The sequence below is a fragment of the Lotus japonicus genome, chromosome 1 (assembly GCF_012489685.1).
Source record: "Lotus japonicus ecotype B-129 chromosome 1, LjGifu_v1.2".
NCBI classification, from domain to species: Eukaryota; Viridiplantae; Streptophyta; class Magnoliopsida; order Fabales; family Fabaceae; genus Lotus; species Lotus japonicus.
The window spans coordinates 135,543,310-135,561,495 of NC_080041.1; the positions used below are offsets into that span (position 1 = coordinate 135,543,310).

Sequence of the window (18,186 nt, forward strand, 5' to 3'; positions counted from 1 at the left end):
ATCTCCAATGTGATTGGATGATGGGTTATTTAACCCAAATTTTATCATGGGCTCATTTAGACAACCCATTTTTTCTTAGTTAAAAAGAAACCACCTGTTAAGCCAAAATTACAAGTACTACAATTCTCGACACCATGGTGCAAAAGTGGTTTCTCGACAGAAAGGGTTTGGCGAAGCCGGCAACTCAGCACACGATGTCCCTCAAAGACAAGTTAGTAAAAGTCATAACTCGACACACTCAGAAGATGAAGAAATCTCGATCATCTTAATGGAAGAGGCAGTTACCGAATAACAAGCAACTACAAGCACGTGCGTACACCCACGACGCCACGAATAGCAACGGTTGCCCACGACTCAGAACCATCCACGTGGCAATAGAGTCACGTGCGCGAAGACCATCGGCTAAACGTGGGGTATGGCGCCAAAATTCAAAACCCACGAAACCATCGTGCATCCAAGGAAAAAACCGCCAAGAACAGGGGCAGAAAGAACACTATAAATAGAGGAAGCAGCAGCAGAAGAAGGGGTTCCCAACTAAAAACTCTGAAAGTTCACCAAAAGCTCTAAACGTCCGCATCAATGAGACTTCGAGAGCAGAACGTGATGATGGAGGAGCATGTTGCAGAACCAACGCTTTAGTTTCCCTGCATTTCAGTTTGTTGATTTCCAGTTCTTGTGTGTAGCTTGTTTTGTCGAAATTTGCTTTCATGCTATTTTAGTTTGCTTGACTGTTTTGTAATCGACTCATATTCAATAAAGTCCAGTTTCGTTTGAGTTGTTTATTGTTGTCGAGAATACACTCGTTCACACACTACACTTTGGCAAAGCGTTTTCTCAAAAGGACCCCGAATCTAAACTTCCTTTAGTCGAACTAAGAGGATATTTGTTTACCAAAAATCCGTGTAAACAAATTGGCACACCCAGTGGGACCGTTTTTGTGAAAACTAAGTTTTACAGAAGCATTTTTTGTGTTTGGGTTTATTGCATGCTATTTGGTATTTGCTACTTGTCTTGATTGTGATTTATATGCACCTGAGAAGTGGTAAGACTTTGAGTATGGCAAGTAATCGAGGAAGAACCTCCCCTCAAGGATCTAACGTGGGTAATCAGAGTAGCCCTGGGGGAAGTAGCGGTAACAATAATGAAGAAGTTTCTACTGGAATGGGGCATGGCACCAGTATGCCAACCCAGAACGTGGCAATTTCTGCAGTTGCAGAAATGCCTGTATCTACATCAGTACAGGCACAAATCGTTCCAACGATTACGAGGGACATGCCTTATGGTATGCCTACATCTATGATGCAAGGCATACAAGGCACGTATTCGACGTTCCCTGAAAATGTTCCCCCATTCAGCATACCCTCTTTTGGGGCAAATGGAACAATGTTAAACTTGGGAAGTCGAGTTAGTCCCCCTATTCCTGGATCTAGTTCACAAATTTATTTATCTACAGGTATGAATAATGGTTCACTTCAAGCCATTAGGCAGCAAGTAGATGATAGTAACCATGAAATGGTTAACATGCTATCTCGACAGATAGGTGAGCTAATCAACCCTGTGCTCCAAAATAATAATGCCAATAATCAGCATTTGGCACGACAGATGGATCGTTTGGCGACAGCCCTGGGGGCACCAGTCGAAATCCAACCGGCACCAGGGATTAACCAAATCCCGTTGCCTAACCATGTCCCTGCCCCGGTGCGCTATCAGGCGCCGCAACACCAAGAGATGAGGGCAAACCCTTTGTACGAGGCAGTGCAGCCACCATTGCAAAATGTGTATATGGTAAACAGGGAAGAACACGCTGATGGTGTGCTAGAAAGAATTCGACACCAGAACGCTGGGGGGCAACAAAATGTTGCTGCTGTGGTGGAGCAATTGTTGAACCAACATGGTTTCAACGTGGGTTTCGCGAATAGACCCCATTTTGTGTCAGCCTTTACAGAGGAGGTTCTCGAATCAGAACTTCCTCGAGGCTGGAAGGTCCCCAAATTCACTAAGTTCTCGGGGGATTCAGGAGAGTCCACGGTAGAACACATAGCCAGGTACCAAATCGAAGCAGGAGACTTAGCCATCAATGAAAATTTAAAAATGAAGTACTTCCCGAGTTCTCTAACCAAAAATGCATTTACCTGGTTTACCACCCTCGCTCCTAGGTCAGTCCATACATGGGCCCAGTTGGAAAGAATTTTCCATGAACAGTTCTTTAGGGGAGAGTGCAAAGTAAGTTTGAAGGACCTGGCTAGTGTTAAAAGAAAGCCAGCAGAGCCTACTGATGACTACCTAAACAGGTTTAGGATGCTTAAATCTCGATGTTTCACCCATGTCCCTGAACACGAGCTAGTTGTCTTAGCCGCTGGTGGTCTAGAGTATTCTATTAGAAAGAAGATCGACACTCAGTATATTCGAGATATGTCTTTGCTCGCAGATAGAGTGAGGCGCATCGAATTGCTAAAGGCCGAAAAGTCAGAGGAAAGGGCCAAGACTACTGTAAGACCTGGATTTTCAGAACAAGCTAATTTCCGACTCACGCGTAGAATCAGTGTAAGCGTGACAGGAGTTTGATATTTGAGAAAGATTAATGAAGAAGAAAGTTCAGGAATTGCTTGAGGAATGTTGCGTAGTCATTTTAGGAATTAGAGCGAGTCGTCTGCACACCCGCCTTATGGCAAGCGTGTCCAGAATAGGCTAATTTCGCTTTAGAGCAACGTTTTAAGTGAGATTTCGAATCCTTGGAAAATTTAAAGATTTTCTTTATTTTTCCTTCGACCAGCGTTTCATTTCGGAACTCTAGACTGTACGCACGATAGTATTCACTTTTCGGAAGTCCGACGACGCTAATTTCCTTGCTTCGAAACCCTAGATTCGAGCGATGGATGAAGACTTTTTCTATTCGGGACTTCTAACGAAGTTTCCGTTCGCGTTGCCAGATTTGTTTCGACATTTCCAATCTTTCTTCAGAAGGAAGTTTTGTCGTCTGAGCATCATAGCAAAAAGTAGTTTAACGGGACAGATTAACTTACACCGCCTTTGGGATTTTAGATATCGTTTTTCCCAAATCATAGATAATTGTTTTGAGTTCTGGAATTCTGACGCCAGAATCTCTCTTAGAATTCCTCGGTGGACGTGCTGCAAAAATCGGAATCGCGAAATTTTCATTTTCCCGCGATTTCACCTGCCTATAAATAGCTCGAAAAAGCAAAATCTCTTCATTCTCACCCATTCAAGGCCGCGAGCAAGGAGAGAGGAGGAGAGGATAAATTTTCGCGAAAACTTGACCAATCTTCGTGCAGTTCGTCCCTACTTCTAGGTATTGAGGTAACTAGCATGAATCCTACCTCTGTTTACTGTTTCTGTTGCGTTTCTGAAGTCGTTTCTGTGCTCACAATTTTGAGCTTTTTCTAAAATTGTCCGATTTCCTTGATTTCTTGGTTGGGTTATGTTCCTTATGTTCCCATGAGTCTAAAACCTCTGTCAGTAATCGCCGATTGCGATTCAGTTGTCCAAGATCTGAAAAATTGATTCAAAACCCCATTAGTCGCACATTTCGAAACTTTATTGTCGAAAAGTTGTAATCTGACTTCGTGCCTTTAGGATTTGTTGTCACGGATGTCATGAGGATCAATGCTGTCAAATTTGTTTTCCGAACTGATAACTTTGAAGTTTTGAGCCTTTATTTTGGACCAAAATGCCCCTGGATAGTCGTATTTCGACCCGATTGTCCGAAAATTGTTCCGACAATTTCTTTGCCTTAGTTTTACCCTAAAACTACCTTGTGAATTGATTTAGATCGAAGAAAAAGTTCGAAAACCCTATTTTCCATAGTGGCCGAAACCTAATTGCTTGGGTACCGTGTCCAAAAATAATTTTTGGGTCTCTATGACCTGAGCCATTGCGTAGCTCTTTCAATTTTCGAAATTTTGGCGCCGGTTTCGTGTCATTCTGAGTTCTGTAGCTCGAGTTATGCTCGTTTTAGCGAACGAAGTCTCCGTTGTCAATTTGTGCCTAAATAGGAACTCTGAAGCTTTAGAGGCTTTCTTTACGATTTCGATTAGTATTAGTAGATCGTGTTGCTCCTAGTGAAGCTTGTGTTTATGATTGTGTTTTCTTTGTTCTAGGTTCGCAATTTCCATGCCCAACTTCTACTCACGAAGGTAAGGGTAACTCGGTTTTAGAGCGTCTTTGAGTCTTGCATGCTTTTATCGCACTGCCTGTGGTTGAGATGAAGATGTTTATATTGATTGGCAGATGATTATGATTATTATGCTGAATTTGGAAAATGTTTTCTGAGAGGCTTCGGCCGTTTACTGGTTTCTGTCGTTACTGCTTCCTAGTGGATGGAACATGTGGTTACTTTGGATTGGTCCTTGGGTGGGCTTTGTTATTGTCTGACTTGGCATATAGGGCTTGAGTCAAGTGGCGATGAGGAGGTGTGTCCTATCATTGTCCCATCTTGCGAGATGCTAAGTGGCGATCAGGAGGTGTGTCCTATGATTGTCCCGTCTTGTGTGACGTTAAGTGGCGATTAGGAGGTGTGTCCTATGATTGTCCCGTCATGTATGACGTTATAAGTGGCGATGAGGAGGTGTGTCCTATCATTGTCCCGTCTTGAGAGACGATATTGATCGATCCATTTTGTTAGCAGCATATAGTTGCATTATAGGGAACTAACACCTGACCCTATGTTGTTGGATTTTCGTATTGGTTTATTGATATCTGATTTGATGTTACATTGTTGAGGTTATTATTATCTGAGTCCGATTTATGTTTAAGTTGTTGATATATGAGTTGAGTTATGTTGCTAGTTATTTACCATGCCAGGTAATTAAATTCGAACAGCATGATTTTTCTCTTTTATACATGGTAATTGCATGGAGTTAACCCTTTCTATTTGCTACTTGTTGTTTGGGCGCTTAACGCTATTAGGCGATGGAGATCCTTCCGCCGAGGCATAGCTACTCGAGTTGGAGATCGAGTTGTAAGCGGTGGAGTAGAGGTATGAGAAGCAGCTTTGCTTCTCTTCTTGTGGATTATGTTGGAGTCTCTTTTACTTTATGAGAACTCTGTTGTTAAAGTCTTGCTTCCGCCACTGTTAAAGTGCGCATGTTTATTCTGAACCTTACTTATGGTATTGTAAACTATTATTACTGTATATCGGGAAACAAGTTATCTAAATAAAGTTATGGTATGTTTCCAACCTTTTAGCCGAAGTGTTTAGTTGTTTTACAGAAAAAAATTCCCTTGGTTTTTAGGGATTGCAGATTGGTCCTTAGACTTTGTTAGGTTACTAATGTGACTCCTCAGTTGAGAAATTGGGGTGTTACAACTACTAAGTGGCCAAAGAAGGAGAAGGTAGCGTACATAGATGCGGATTCAGTAGGTCAGAGTCCATGTGTCTATAGAGAAGTCCCGGCGGACGTCGATTTGAATGACGTCAATCTGGCTGAACTTCAGCCAGGGGATCCTTATGTTTGTAAAGCATTGAAACCACGTGAAAACAAACTTGGGGAGGAAAACCCCAAGAACACGATTCCTGCTGTGAAAACTTATACTTTTGATGTGGCCAAATGCGATGCAATCTATGATATACTTGTGTCTGATGGTTTGCTTGTGGTCCCTAAAGACCAAAAACTTCCTTCTCCTGAACAAAGGAAAGGGAAGAAATATTGCAAATATCACAACTTTTTTGGTCATTGGACCTCACAATGTGTTCGTTTCAGGGACCTTGTGCAGGGGGCATTGGACTCAGGAAGACTCAAGTATGATGAAAAATCCAAAGGTCAAATGAAGATCGACTCTGATCCACTGCAGATAGCTGAGGCCAACTATGTAGAGCCTTTCTACATTGGCATGGTCGACATTTCCGAGAAGCTGAGTCTGGGTTTGACGCTGGGAGAAGTAAGAGAAGAAAACATAGCTGTCGAAGAACCAGAGGTTGAGAAAGAAGTGAACTTGGAAGAGGTTTACCCCAAGGCTGGAGAAACCCTTGTCGAGTTTCTATCCCGCAGCAAAAATGGCGAGAAAGAAGTTATGCTGTGCCCTCGATGCAGCGCTGTTTTCGACAAATCCGCAGCCAAGGCCTATCAAGATTCAGAAATGAAAAGGCATTATCAGAGGAAGGCTCCTGTATCCAGGAGACTGAAGTACCCTCACGAGGAGTGGGTCGAGAGAGACCAGGAACTCGATGACCATAAAGGCCAGAAAGCAAGCAATAAAGACAAAACTTACCTCCCCAATGCTGGATTGCCAAGAAACCAATGGTTCGGGCCAGCGCCTCCAAGGCCAAAACCATACCCTAAGTGACAGAAAATCGACTTAGGCCAGGGATCCTCTTACATCAACAATTCCCGTGTGTCACGAAGCTACTCCTATGGCTCTGGGAACTACTATGCTCCTGAACAAATGACCAGGACTCAGTTCAGGCGTTTTTTGAGGAAAAGGAAAGCTGAGAGGGAAAGAGGTGGCAAGTTCCGTTCACTATGGGACATAAAGCCAGAAGACAACTCTCGCAATGAACCTAGTGTGGCGTCGATTATCAACCAGCTGGACCACGCCATCAAACAGGGAACAATCGTACCACCAAATCCAGCTAAGGAAAAAGGGAAGGATGTTGTCGAAGATGAGGATGAAGACATGCTCGAAGATTTCGACGACAGTGATGGAGAGGAGCTTAACATCATCTGCATCGTGTCCATCCTACCTGCAGAATTCGATAGAATCTCAGAGCTCACTGAAAGCGAGGAAGACTACTATGTCGACGACGAACCAGATGACAATCCTTTGTGTTATTATGTGATGCAGAGAGGATCTGTCGAAGATGAAAGAGCTATCTTCCAAAGGCCAACCGAGCAAATGAAGAGCCATTTGAAACCGTTATTTGTTTGGGCCAAAGTCGAGGAAAAGGGTGTTAACAAAGTCCTTGTCGACGGGGGAGCTGCAATCAACCTCATGCCCGGATTTATGCTCAGGAAGTTAGGTAAAACTGAAGCGGATCTAATCTCACATGACATGGTGCTTTCTGATTATGAAGGAAAGACAGGTTCCTCCCTAGGGGCAATCATGTTGAACATAACCGTAGGAACAGTAGCCCGTTCCACATTGTTCATTGTGGTCCCTTCAAAGGCCAATTACAATTTGCTGCTGGGAAGAGAATGGATTCATGGCGTGGGGGCAGTGCCTTCGACCTTACACCAACGTATATCCATTTGGAAAGCTGATGGAGTTGTCGAAAATGTACAAGCAGATCAAAGCTACTATTTAGCAGAAACAAGCTACGTTGATAAGAAGAATTTCGAGAAGAGTTTAGCCACAATTGCTCCTTTAGACACAGTGGCTAACCAATACTTCAACCCCTACTCAGAGTACTCAGTAACGTTGGATCCCATCCGGGGCCTAAACCTCAATGAAACATGCAAACCTGATGCCATGAGTGGATGGCACAGTGATGAAGAGAAAGATGCCACTGTTGGGTGGCAAGCCAATGATAAAGATGATTAATTCGAGCATGGCTCGAATTTCGGCTTACGCAGCCGAAAACAAAATAAGAACGGCCTTGGAGGCCGAGAGGATGGCCAAAGAAATGGCTATAGATGAAGCTAGTGTCTCAATCCTGCCCGTCGAATTGACACCCCAGGAGGAGGCAACAACAAATAAGGATGACACGTGCATAGAAGAAAACGAGCAGAGTGCCGAGGAATGCGGATTCAAGGACCTTTGCAATCTGAAGCTAGATTGCATCTATGATGACGGCCCATTGGGCTTCGAGAAGCCAGTGGTCGATTTTTCCAAGAAAATGGAAGCGCAAGACCCTTTAGAAGAAGTGGATCTGGGTGATGGCTTAGAAAAGAGGCCAACGTACATCAGTGCTCTCATTGACCCGGAGCTAAAAGACAGGATGGTGAAATTACTCAAGGAATTCAAAGACTGTTTCGCTTGGGATTACGATGAAATGCCTGGCCTCAGTCGAGAAGTGGTGGAATTGAAGTTACCCATCAAAGAAGACAAGAAACCAGTCAAGCAATTGCCCAGGAGGTTCCATCCAGATGTGTTGGTGAAAATCAAGGAAGAAATCGAAAGACTCCTCAGGTGTAAATTTATCAGAACAGCTCGATATGTGGACTGGTTAGCCAACATGGTTCCAGTAATCAAGAAGAATGGAAAGATGAGAGTTTGCATAGATTTCCGAGATCTTAACGCTGCCACTCCAAAAGACGAGTATCACATGCCTATTGCTGAGATGATGGTGGACTCAGCTGCTGGTCATGAATACTTAAGCTTGTTGGATGGTTACTCAGGCTACAACCAAATCTTCATAGCAGAAGAGGACGTGTCGAAAACAGCTTTTCGATGTCCTGGTGCCTTGGGGACATACGAGTGGGTGGTCATGCCATTTGGGTTGAAAAACGCTGGCGCGACCTACCAAAGGGTAATGAATACCATTTTTCATGATTTTATAGAAACCTTCATGCAGGTTTATATTGATGACATTGTGGTGAAATCCCCATCAAGGGATGACCATTTGTTGCATCTAAGGAAATCCTTTGAGAGGATGAGAAAATATGGCTTGAAGATGAATCCCCTTAAATGTGCCTTTGGTGTTATTGCAGGTGATTTTTTGGGTTTTGTGGTGCACAAAAAGGGCATCGAGATCAACAAGAACAAAGCTAAAGCCATTCTCGACACTAGTCCACCAACCAGCAAGAAACAACTGCAATCACTATTGGGAAAGATTAACTTCCTAAGGAGATTCATTGCTAACCTCAGTGAGAAGACCAAGTCATTTTCCCCACTTCTTCGACTTAAAAAGGAAGATGCGTTCCGCTGGGAAGCAGAGCATCAAAAAGCGTTCGATGAACTCAAAGTGTACTTGTCTAGCCCACCTATAATGGCACCACCTATAAGAGGAAAGCCAATGAAGCTGTACATCTCTGCCACGGATGGAACCATCGGAAGCATGTTGGCTCAAGAAGATGAAGATAGCAAAGAAAGAGCCATATTTTACTTAAGCAGGGTGTTAAATGATGCAGAAACTCGATACACCATGATCGAGAAATTGTGTTTATGCTTGTACTTCTCTTGTGTAAAGCTGAAATATTATATCAAGCCAATCGATGTAATGGTTTTTTCTCATTATGATATAATAAAGCACATGTTATCCAAACCTATCTTGCATAGTCGAATTGGTAAATGGGCTTTAGCCCTAACCGAGTATTCACTAACTTATGCCCCACTAAAGGCAGTTAAGGGACAAGCAATTGCTGACTTCCTGGCAGACCATACTTTGCCTCAAGAAATCATAACTTACGTGGGCATCCAACCTTGGAAGCTATTTTTCGACGGTTCTAGCCATAAGAATGGTACTGGGATCGGGATGTTCATAGTATCCCCAAGGGGCATCCCCACGAAATTCAAGTTTAGGATTAAGAGTAACTGCTCAAACAATGAGGCTGAGTACGAGGCATTAACATCAGGCCTCGAGATCCTGATAGAACTTGGGGCAAAGAATGTCGTCGTAAAAGGGGACTCTGAGTTGGTAATAAAGCAACTTACCAAGGAATACAAGTGCATTAGTGAAAATCTAGCTAGGTATTACACGAAAGCTAGCAATTTGTTGGCCAAATTCGACGAAGCTAGGCTAGGTCACGTTTCCAGAGTGGACAATCAAGAAGCCAATGAATTGGCACAAATCGCGTCAGGATATATGGTCGATAAATGTAGGTTAAAAGAGCTTATCGAGGTCAAAGAAAAACTAAACCCCTCTAACCTCGACATCCTGGTCATTGACAATATGGCACCTAATGATTGGAGAAAGCCAATTGTCGATTACTTGCAAAATCCTGTGGGTACTACAGATAGAAAGACAAAATACAGGGCAATGAGCTATGTCATCATGGGAAACGAGCTATTCAAGAAAAACGTCGACGGAACACTACTGAAGTGTTTAAGTGAAGACGACGCGTTCATAGCGATCTCGGCCGTTCACGACGGGCTATGTGGTGCCCACCAGGCAGGAATCAAGATGAAATGGATCCTATTTCGACAAGGGATGTATTGGCCTACTATTATGAAAGATTGTATGGAGTATGCCAAGAGGTGCCAAGATTGTCAGAGACACGCGGGGATACAACATGTGCCAGCAAGTGAATTACACTCGATCATTAAGCCTTGGCCATTCAGGGGTTGGGCTTTAGACCTAATTGGCGAAATTAACCCATGTTCTTCTAGGCAGCATAAGTACATCATAGTGGCTATAGATTACTTTACCAAGTGGGTAGAGGCAATTCCTCTACAAAAGGTGACCCAGGACACGGTGATCGAGTTCATTCAGAATCACATAGTGTACCGCTTTGGGCTACCTGAGTCACTTACTACAGACCAAGGCACAGTGTTTGTAGGCCAAAAGGTGGCATCATTCGCAGAATCTTGGGGTATAAAACTCCTAACCTCGACCCCCTATTATGCTCAAGCGAATGGTCAAGTCGAAGCGGCCAACAAAACGTTGATCTCCTTGATTAAAAAACATGTTGGTCGAAAACCTAAAAACTGGCATCAAACGTTAGGCCAAGTGCTTTGGGCTTACAGGAATTCACCTAAGGAATCTACCGGAGCAACGCCTTTTCAACTAGCATATGGTCAAGAAGCGGTATTACCAGTAGAAGTATATTTACAATCGTGCAGAATTCAAAGGCAAGAGGAAATTCCAAGTGAAGATTATTGGAGTATGATGCTTGACGAATTAGTCAATCTCGACGAAGAAAGACTATTGGTGTTGGATACCTTAACCAGGCAAAAGGATCGCATTGCTAAAGCTTATAACAAAAAGGTTAGAGCTAAGTCTTTTATGCTTGGTGATTACGTATGGAAGGTCGTCTTACCAATTGATAAAAAAGATAAACGTTATGGAAAGTGGGCCCCAAACTGGGAAGGCCCTTTTACAGTCGAGAAAGTACTTTTAAACAACGCTTATTCGATTAAGGAATTAGGAGGTAATCGACAAATGACGATAAATGGCAAATATTTAAAAACGTATAAGCCAACATTGCATGAGATAAACATCGAATAAGGAAGTAAAAGAAAATAAATTGCCAAACGCGAATGTTTTATTGAGTAGAATAGAGCATTACAACTATGGCAAAGGAATTTTAAAAGGGAGGGTTGGCCCTACAACTATTGTATCTGGCCCTAAGAGGCTCTATGCGCCTCAAGACATCCTCTTGTTGGGATTCCAGTCGCGATTTCTCCTGTCGAATATCCAGCTCTTCACGGGCAGTAGAAGAAAGCTTGTCCACCAAGGTTTTCAGAGCTCCCACACTCCCCTCGGGGTCCGCCTGGCTAAGAGCAGCTTTCAACTCTTCAAATTCCTCCACCTTCTCGTCAATCTGGTGTTCAGCAAAGAACACTCGAGCAGTAAGCTCCCGGTGTTCTTCATATAGAGGTACAGCTTCATGCAGGAGGCTCAAGAACTCCTGAAGAGGAATTCTTACCGAGGCAATAATATTCCTCGAAAGAAGTTGGTCAATGAGCCCCGTAAGCTCTTCAGCCAAAGGAAGGAAAGAGTGCAACTCCCAGAATAAGTCTTGATCAAAAGCCAAGTTCCGGATCTGGTTGAGAACACGACGGCTAGCCATGGCTGAAGGGATTTATGAAAGCAGGAAAAGAATTCTGGAAAAGAAACAAGGGAGAGTTTGGAGAAGTTACTGAAAAGAAGTAACCAAAAACGCTCTATTTATAGGGTAACAACCAAGGAATGCATTAATTAATGGCAATCAGTTGCCAACTCTTCATCTTACGGTTATAGGCCATGCAGATTACCACCACCATCGTGAATAGCTTTGGCTTTTAATGAACAAAGACTTGCATTGAATCAAGAAAACGTGGTATAAGATTGCAATAAATTGGTTCATTCCCCAGAAACAAAGCGACAACTATGTGAGGGGGTGCAAGGAAGTTTGAACGATGCAACAGTAAATGAATAGCCGTCAAAATAAATGCGTAGTGGAAACTGAAAAGACTTGGCAAATTAAACGTCAAATTATATGGCTTAGGTGCCAAAACCATTGTCGAAATATTACACGCAATTGGCATCGAAAGCCATGGTTAGAATAGTGCCATCATTACATATTAATAAAAAAAAAATTCCTACATCAGGGTTTTAAAAGAGTTCAAACAATCAGCAAAGGTGGCAATCTTGGCATCGAGACCCTTCTTCACAGCCTGATCAATCTCCAATTCCTTGATAACCTCTTTTGTCGAGATGATCAGAGCCTTGGAGTCTTTAGTAAGCACATCCAACTGATCCTTCACAGCAGGGCCTTCCTCGACCAAATCAGCTCGCTTTTTCTCCAGTTTGGTAATCTCTCGATGCAGCTCTTCAAGTTTGATGTCGACTTCAGAGATTTCATCTGCGATCAAAACCTTCCTAGCAGTGAACTTCTTGAAGTCCTCTTTCATTGCTGCAACTTGAGCTTTACCAGCAGAGACTTTTGCTTCCTTAAAGCTGACAGCTTGACCAACGTCCTTGACTTGATGAAAGGTGGCTGAAGCATCCACTAAAAAAGACTGAAGGTTAGCCAAAGCAGCAGCCTGTTGAGAATCGAGTTTTTGGCCAAGAAGGAAGACAAGCAATTCCTTAGCAGCATGGCTCGCTTGAGGATCAGCTTGGATCTGGTCGAGAAACCCATTGGCGAAGACAATAGCCTTCAGCCGACCCATACTCTCCTCGATCTGCTGAGAATTGGCTACCCCACTAGATTGAGCAGTCTCAGCAGTGGCATCAGCTTGACGGGGTGGAGAGTCTCATTCCAAGGTGCCATCGAGGAAGCTATCCAAAGCCGCCAGCGGGTCCTCCTCAAATAAAGTGTCGAGCTTTTCACTAGACACATGAGATGAAGAGCCACCCTTGGTTTGAGGCGAAACAGTGGCAGTCGATTTTGGAGGAGGCATATGGTTGTCATCCTTGCCTGGAAGAGGCTCTGTTTCGCGGATGGGACAAGTTGCACCCTGAGTTTCCTGCAAGAAAAACCTCTTTAATGCCCTTTCGATAAAGTAAAACGCATATTAGAGGAGTCAACAAAACATGGAAAATATAAAGATACCTGGCAAGCAGAGTCCTTAGAAGGGCTCGAGTTGGTGGAGCTTCTAGAACGGCGAGGAGACTTATGACGAGATTTGCTCCTGACCTTCCTCCTTCCCTCAGATGTGGAGGTCTTTTTAGCTGAGGATGCGGCCTTGGGAGGTTTCTCGACACCTTCAGTTTTGGATTTTGCAGGAACGGGAGCTGGGGAATTCTCACGGGATGGAGGATTGGAAGTAGAGTGCTCATGAACATCAGTCTAAAGGAATCAAAACAAACAAGAGATGACTCAGATTAGGAAACCACGGGTTAAAAATGTCACAAGGTACCCTCGAGAATGGAGAACATACCTGAATGGCGGCGTCGCCACCACCCTCTTTGTCATCGACTTCTGTTTGAGCATCAGATGCCAACTTAGAAGCCCCACTAGGGGTGGAAACACCAACCCCCTTGGCCCTCTTCTGACTGGCCGAAGCAACAGGCTTAGGTTTCCGTTTTCGACTCTGTCGAAAACTACGTCAGCCCATAATCCAAGGGAATCGAAAAGGAAAAGGTAAAAGCATGAGGAAAGTACCTTGAGCTTGTCAGCAAGACTGACATCATCATCCTCATCATCCTCATCATCATCATCATCCTCAATCACGACTGGCTTGTCCTTGGAGGAATGAGCCACTGGGGAAATAACTTGAGGAGCTGGTCGAATAATGACTTCAGCTGCAAACAAAAGAAAAATTAAGAAGTAAAACAGGAAAACCAAGGCCAAGTCGAAGTATTACCTTGACCAATACGCATGTTCAGCGATATGTGGTTGAAGATTTCGACGGGCACATGATACGGAAAGTTCCATAGGTGGTACTTAGTCCAAGTCACTCGCTTTCGAGGAGGTAGAGCTTGATTGGCCAACACATTTATGTTTACATGGTCAACCCATTTAGGCAAGACCGGTGGAAAAGCCAATGCAAACTTACTCGTAGGCAAAGACGGGAACCTAAAGCCAGTTTTTCGAATAACAAAAGATAGACCTTCCTCACCAGGAGGAACCACTAACTTGGATTTCTTGGCTTTAAGTTCCCATTTTTGCCTTAATACTTGGGCTGCTTTCGCAACTGTATCTCGAAGGCGAAGAGTTGGGTAATATACCACACCAAAGAACTCTTGAAAAGATCGAATTTCTGCCAGGTGCATACCTTTGGTCTTCTTCGGGTCCTACTTCTGCAAAAGAAAAGCATCTGTCATGCATTGCAGACAATCGACGAGGGGCTTCGAAATTTGAGCCCAATACTCAGACCACCAGGCTTTGAAAGCATTAGTGGCATAATATGAAGGAGCGTAAGTGAAGGGGCTCAGGTTGAGGAGTCTCTTGTTATAAAACTGAACAGTCGTGTCGAAAACAGAAGCCCTCTTAATAGTTCCGGGGTACAGGACTAGACTCTTGTCAAATAAAGTGTTGGGTAGAACTTGGCTAAGCCCAAACTGTCGAGAAACCAATTGAGGGTTGTAGCCACATAGAGTGTAGTCACTGCTAGCAAAGCCCACAGTTAAAACCCTAGGAGACAAGAGGGTCCTCCAAAGTGTGATGTGGTGCTCCTTGGGCAATGCAGAATCAGAAGCATTAGGATAAGAATTCCTCAGCTAGAAAGGGCCACGAATAGCCTTGCTGTAAGGAGAGAAACTGGAACGGTAGTGCTTCAGCTCGAGAAACATGGTAAAGTACTTCCTGAAATCAGCTTCGAAACTCGACGCATCATAAGCAGGGGTCAGGGTCTCGAGCCTATGGGCATCAATCCTGGTGTTAGAAACAGTTAGAGGATTATCTCGTACCGGCAGAAGAGATTCGAGGACTGCATTCAACCAAAGTTGAAACAGCCAAAGTGGTCCAGCCGCATTCAGAGAGACGGTCTTAGTATTCCGGATATCCTCGACAGCTTCATTCAGCATTTGATACAGGTTGCCAAGGACGAGCCTAGCCATAGCAAGTTGTCGACCCTCGTGAAGCAGATTGGCTAAAGGCAAAAGCTTGGCAGGTATGCGCAAAGATTTGGTGCAAAAGACATAAGCAGACAGCCAATACAGCAAGAAAGCGACATGTTCAGCATCAGACACCTCACCACTCTCGACATAATGGTCCTTAATGAATCGACTAAAAGAAATGTTGTCAGTAGGAATCGAGATGGGTTTAACAGGAGCAGGTGCAGAGTGATAATCATCACCAATGGGCCACAATCCGGTGATAGCAGCAACATCCAAGAGGGTGGGGGTGATCATACCAAAGGGAACATGAAGGCAATTAGTGGACCTCTCCCAGAAATAAAGTGCACTCAACAGCATAGCAGGGTTATACGAGATTGGAGATCTCGACAGCTGAATCAAGTCGAGAATCCCTACATCCTTCCAGTGTTGTCTCTTATCTCCCTCAACCCTATCTAACCATTTCAGGTAGGCCTTGTCGTTAGCAGAAGGGTTAGGAGGGGCTGAACGAAAGGCTCGTTTTGGGTCAGAAAGAAATGGCATACGGTAAGAGGGTTGAAATTCCAAAATGAGCTCCTCTCCCCTAACGCTAGGGTGAAATGATTCATGTTCTTCGGGGAGACTATTGGGCTTATCATGCTTCACTACTTTCAAAGGACCCAAAATGACGCGTAAAGTACCATTAACAGAGAAAGGAATGAGTACCTGGGATTTCCAGATAGCTCTCTTCTCTGCTTCGTTGGGAGGCTCTGGAATCGCCACGCGCTTGGCCTCATCCAGCTTAAGCTCAGTGGCCAACGGAATGGTTTGCTCAGGATTGGAAGCCATTGAAAGACGCAGTAAGTATTTCAGAGAAGACGGAAGAAGATGAAGTGATGAAATCTGGAAGAAGAAGTTGAAGGTTGGAGGAAAGAGTAAAGCTTGAACAAGGAATACCAAGAGGGTATTTATAAACAGAAGGGAAAACGGAACCCAAGCCGCATTGAGCAGCAATTTATAAAAATTTGGGGTCCAAGCGATTATTTTATTAGTTAATTCATGTAACCTCTCAGCTTTTTGGCATAGGTGAAATCATGGCCCTAAAAAGGCTATAACTGTCAGTTAGTGGAGAAGTCATCAGGCGTTATGGCTGCTGATTGGACCTGAAGATCGAATGGTCGAGAGCACAAAGCATTTGAATCGTTGGAATCGAACGGCTGCGATAAAAAAATGCTTGGTGTCTTCGAGCTAAAGCAGTCGACAACCAACATTTTTGGGGGGCAACTGTTAAGCCAAAATTACAAGTACTACAATTCTCGACACCATGGTGCAAAAGTGGTTTCTCGACAGAAAGGGTTTGGCGAAGCCAGCAACTCAGCACACGATGTCCCTCAAAGACAAGTTAGTAAAAGCCATAACTCGACACACTCAGAAGATGAAGAAATCTCGATCATCTTAATGGAAGAGGCAGTTACCGAATAACAAGCAACTACAAGCACGTGCGTACACCCACGACGCCACGAATAGCAACGGTTGCCCACGACTCAGAACCATCCACGTGGCAATAGAGTCACGTGCGCGAAGACCATCGGCTAAACGTGGGGTATGGCGCCAAAATTCAAAACCCACGAAGCCATCGTGCATCCAAGGAAAAAACCGCCAAGAACAGGGGCAGAAAGAACACTATAAATAGAGGAAGCAGCAGCAGAAGAAGGGGTTCCCAACTAAAAACTCTGAAAGTTCACCAAAAGCTCTAAACGTCCGCATCAATGAGACTTCGAGAGCAGAACGTGATGATGGAGGAGCATGTTGCAGAACCAACGCTTTAGTTTCTCTGCATTTCAGTTTGTTGATTTCCAGTTCTTGTGTGTAGCTTGTTTTGTCGAAATTTGCTTTCATGCTATTTCAGTTTGCTTGACTGTTTTGTAATCGACTCATATTCAATAAAGTCCAGTTTCGTTTGAGTTGTTTATTGTTGTCGAGAATACACTCGTTCACACACTACACTTTGGCAAAGCGTTTTCTCAAAAGGACCCCGAATCTAAACTTCCTTTAGTCGAACTAAGAGGATATTTGTTTACCAAAAATCCGTGTAAACACCACCCCTGTTGAAGATTCTTAAAATTGAAATCTAAAAAGGAAAAAAAGTGTGTTGTCTATGGTGGACAATATAAAATAGTGGTCGCCACCGGGATCCTCTGATGAACCCACCACCGACCTCACTTCAACCAAATCGGCTCACTCCAAGGCCCCAACAAGCTCAGACCCATTGGACCAATCACGCGCTCAAACATGCCACAAGATGCAGGTTGGGTTTTCCCATGCGTCTCCCAACTCTGCTGCATCTGGAGGGAAGGGAGTCTACTTGTTCCTAATCTACCATTGTTTTATGAGTTTCATATTTGGGAAGTGGGAGGGGAGGTGGGGTGAGGGAGAAAGGAGCAGCGGAGGGAAGGGTGGTGGCGAGGGGAGTTACGGGGAGAAAGGTGGTGGTGGAAAGGGAGGGGAAAGGAGGTGGTGGAAAGTGCTTTTTGAACCAATGCATGCACGCCCTTAATTTACTGGAGCCTCTATCCACTAAAACATAGAATATATGAAATTATTCTACTTACATTTCAATTAAATGAGACAACATAAGTTCTACCTCCATTTCCATTTTTGGTTGTTTTAGTTTTCTCCACTTGTTTTCAAAACTTGTATTGTTTTACAAATCACACACACTTTTTACCACATACCCTCATTTAATAACTATTTCAAAATTACCATACTATATCTCTCAACTATCAACTCATATTCTCACCTATCATAATCATCCTAAACTTTATCATCCTCTCTTTTTACTTTAACTCTTAACTTAAAGTAGTATATATCAATTAAAGAGACCTTAAGGCAACCTTAAACAACAAAAAGATGAGAAACAGATATAGAGTAGTGTATTTAGCTACTGATTACGACGGATCCAAGTACCGAAGGATTCTCAAATTTACTCCCTATGAAACATTCATATAGAATCAGCACAAAGAAGAATCACCACAAATAACACTGGTTATGGAAACTTGACAACATGTAGTTGCCGACATTGTCATTTTCACAGTGCACTAATGCTGCAACTATGTTAAAAAAAATTTGGGGGGTCAAATATGCTGCACTAAATTTCAAGGATGCCG

General features: G+C 43.6%; 1 protein-coding gene across 1 annotated transcript; it reads right to left on the reverse strand.

The window, feature by feature from the left end:
- Positions 1-11,677: 11,677 nt before the first annotated feature.
- LOC130731293 (uncharacterized) lies at positions 11,678-18,045 on the reverse strand. The gene is made up of 2 exons (XM_057583532.1): positions 13,095-18,045; positions 11,678-13,008 (listed from the first exon to the last, which is right to left on the reverse strand). Exon 1 carries the CDS (start codon positions 15,866-15,868, stop codon positions 14,705-14,707), a length of 1,164 nt encoding a protein of 387 aa, XP_057439515.1. The 5' UTR covers positions 15,869-18,045; the 3' UTR covers positions 11,678-13,008; positions 13,095-14,704.
- Positions 18,046-18,186: the final 141 nt, after the last annotated feature.

What these genes read in the sequence shown, in the direction of transcription:
- LOC130731293 (XM_057583532.1), bottom strand. Translation starts at nt 15,868, where the DNA reads ATGGCTTCCAATCCTGAGCAAACCATTCCGTTGGCCACTGAGCTTAAG.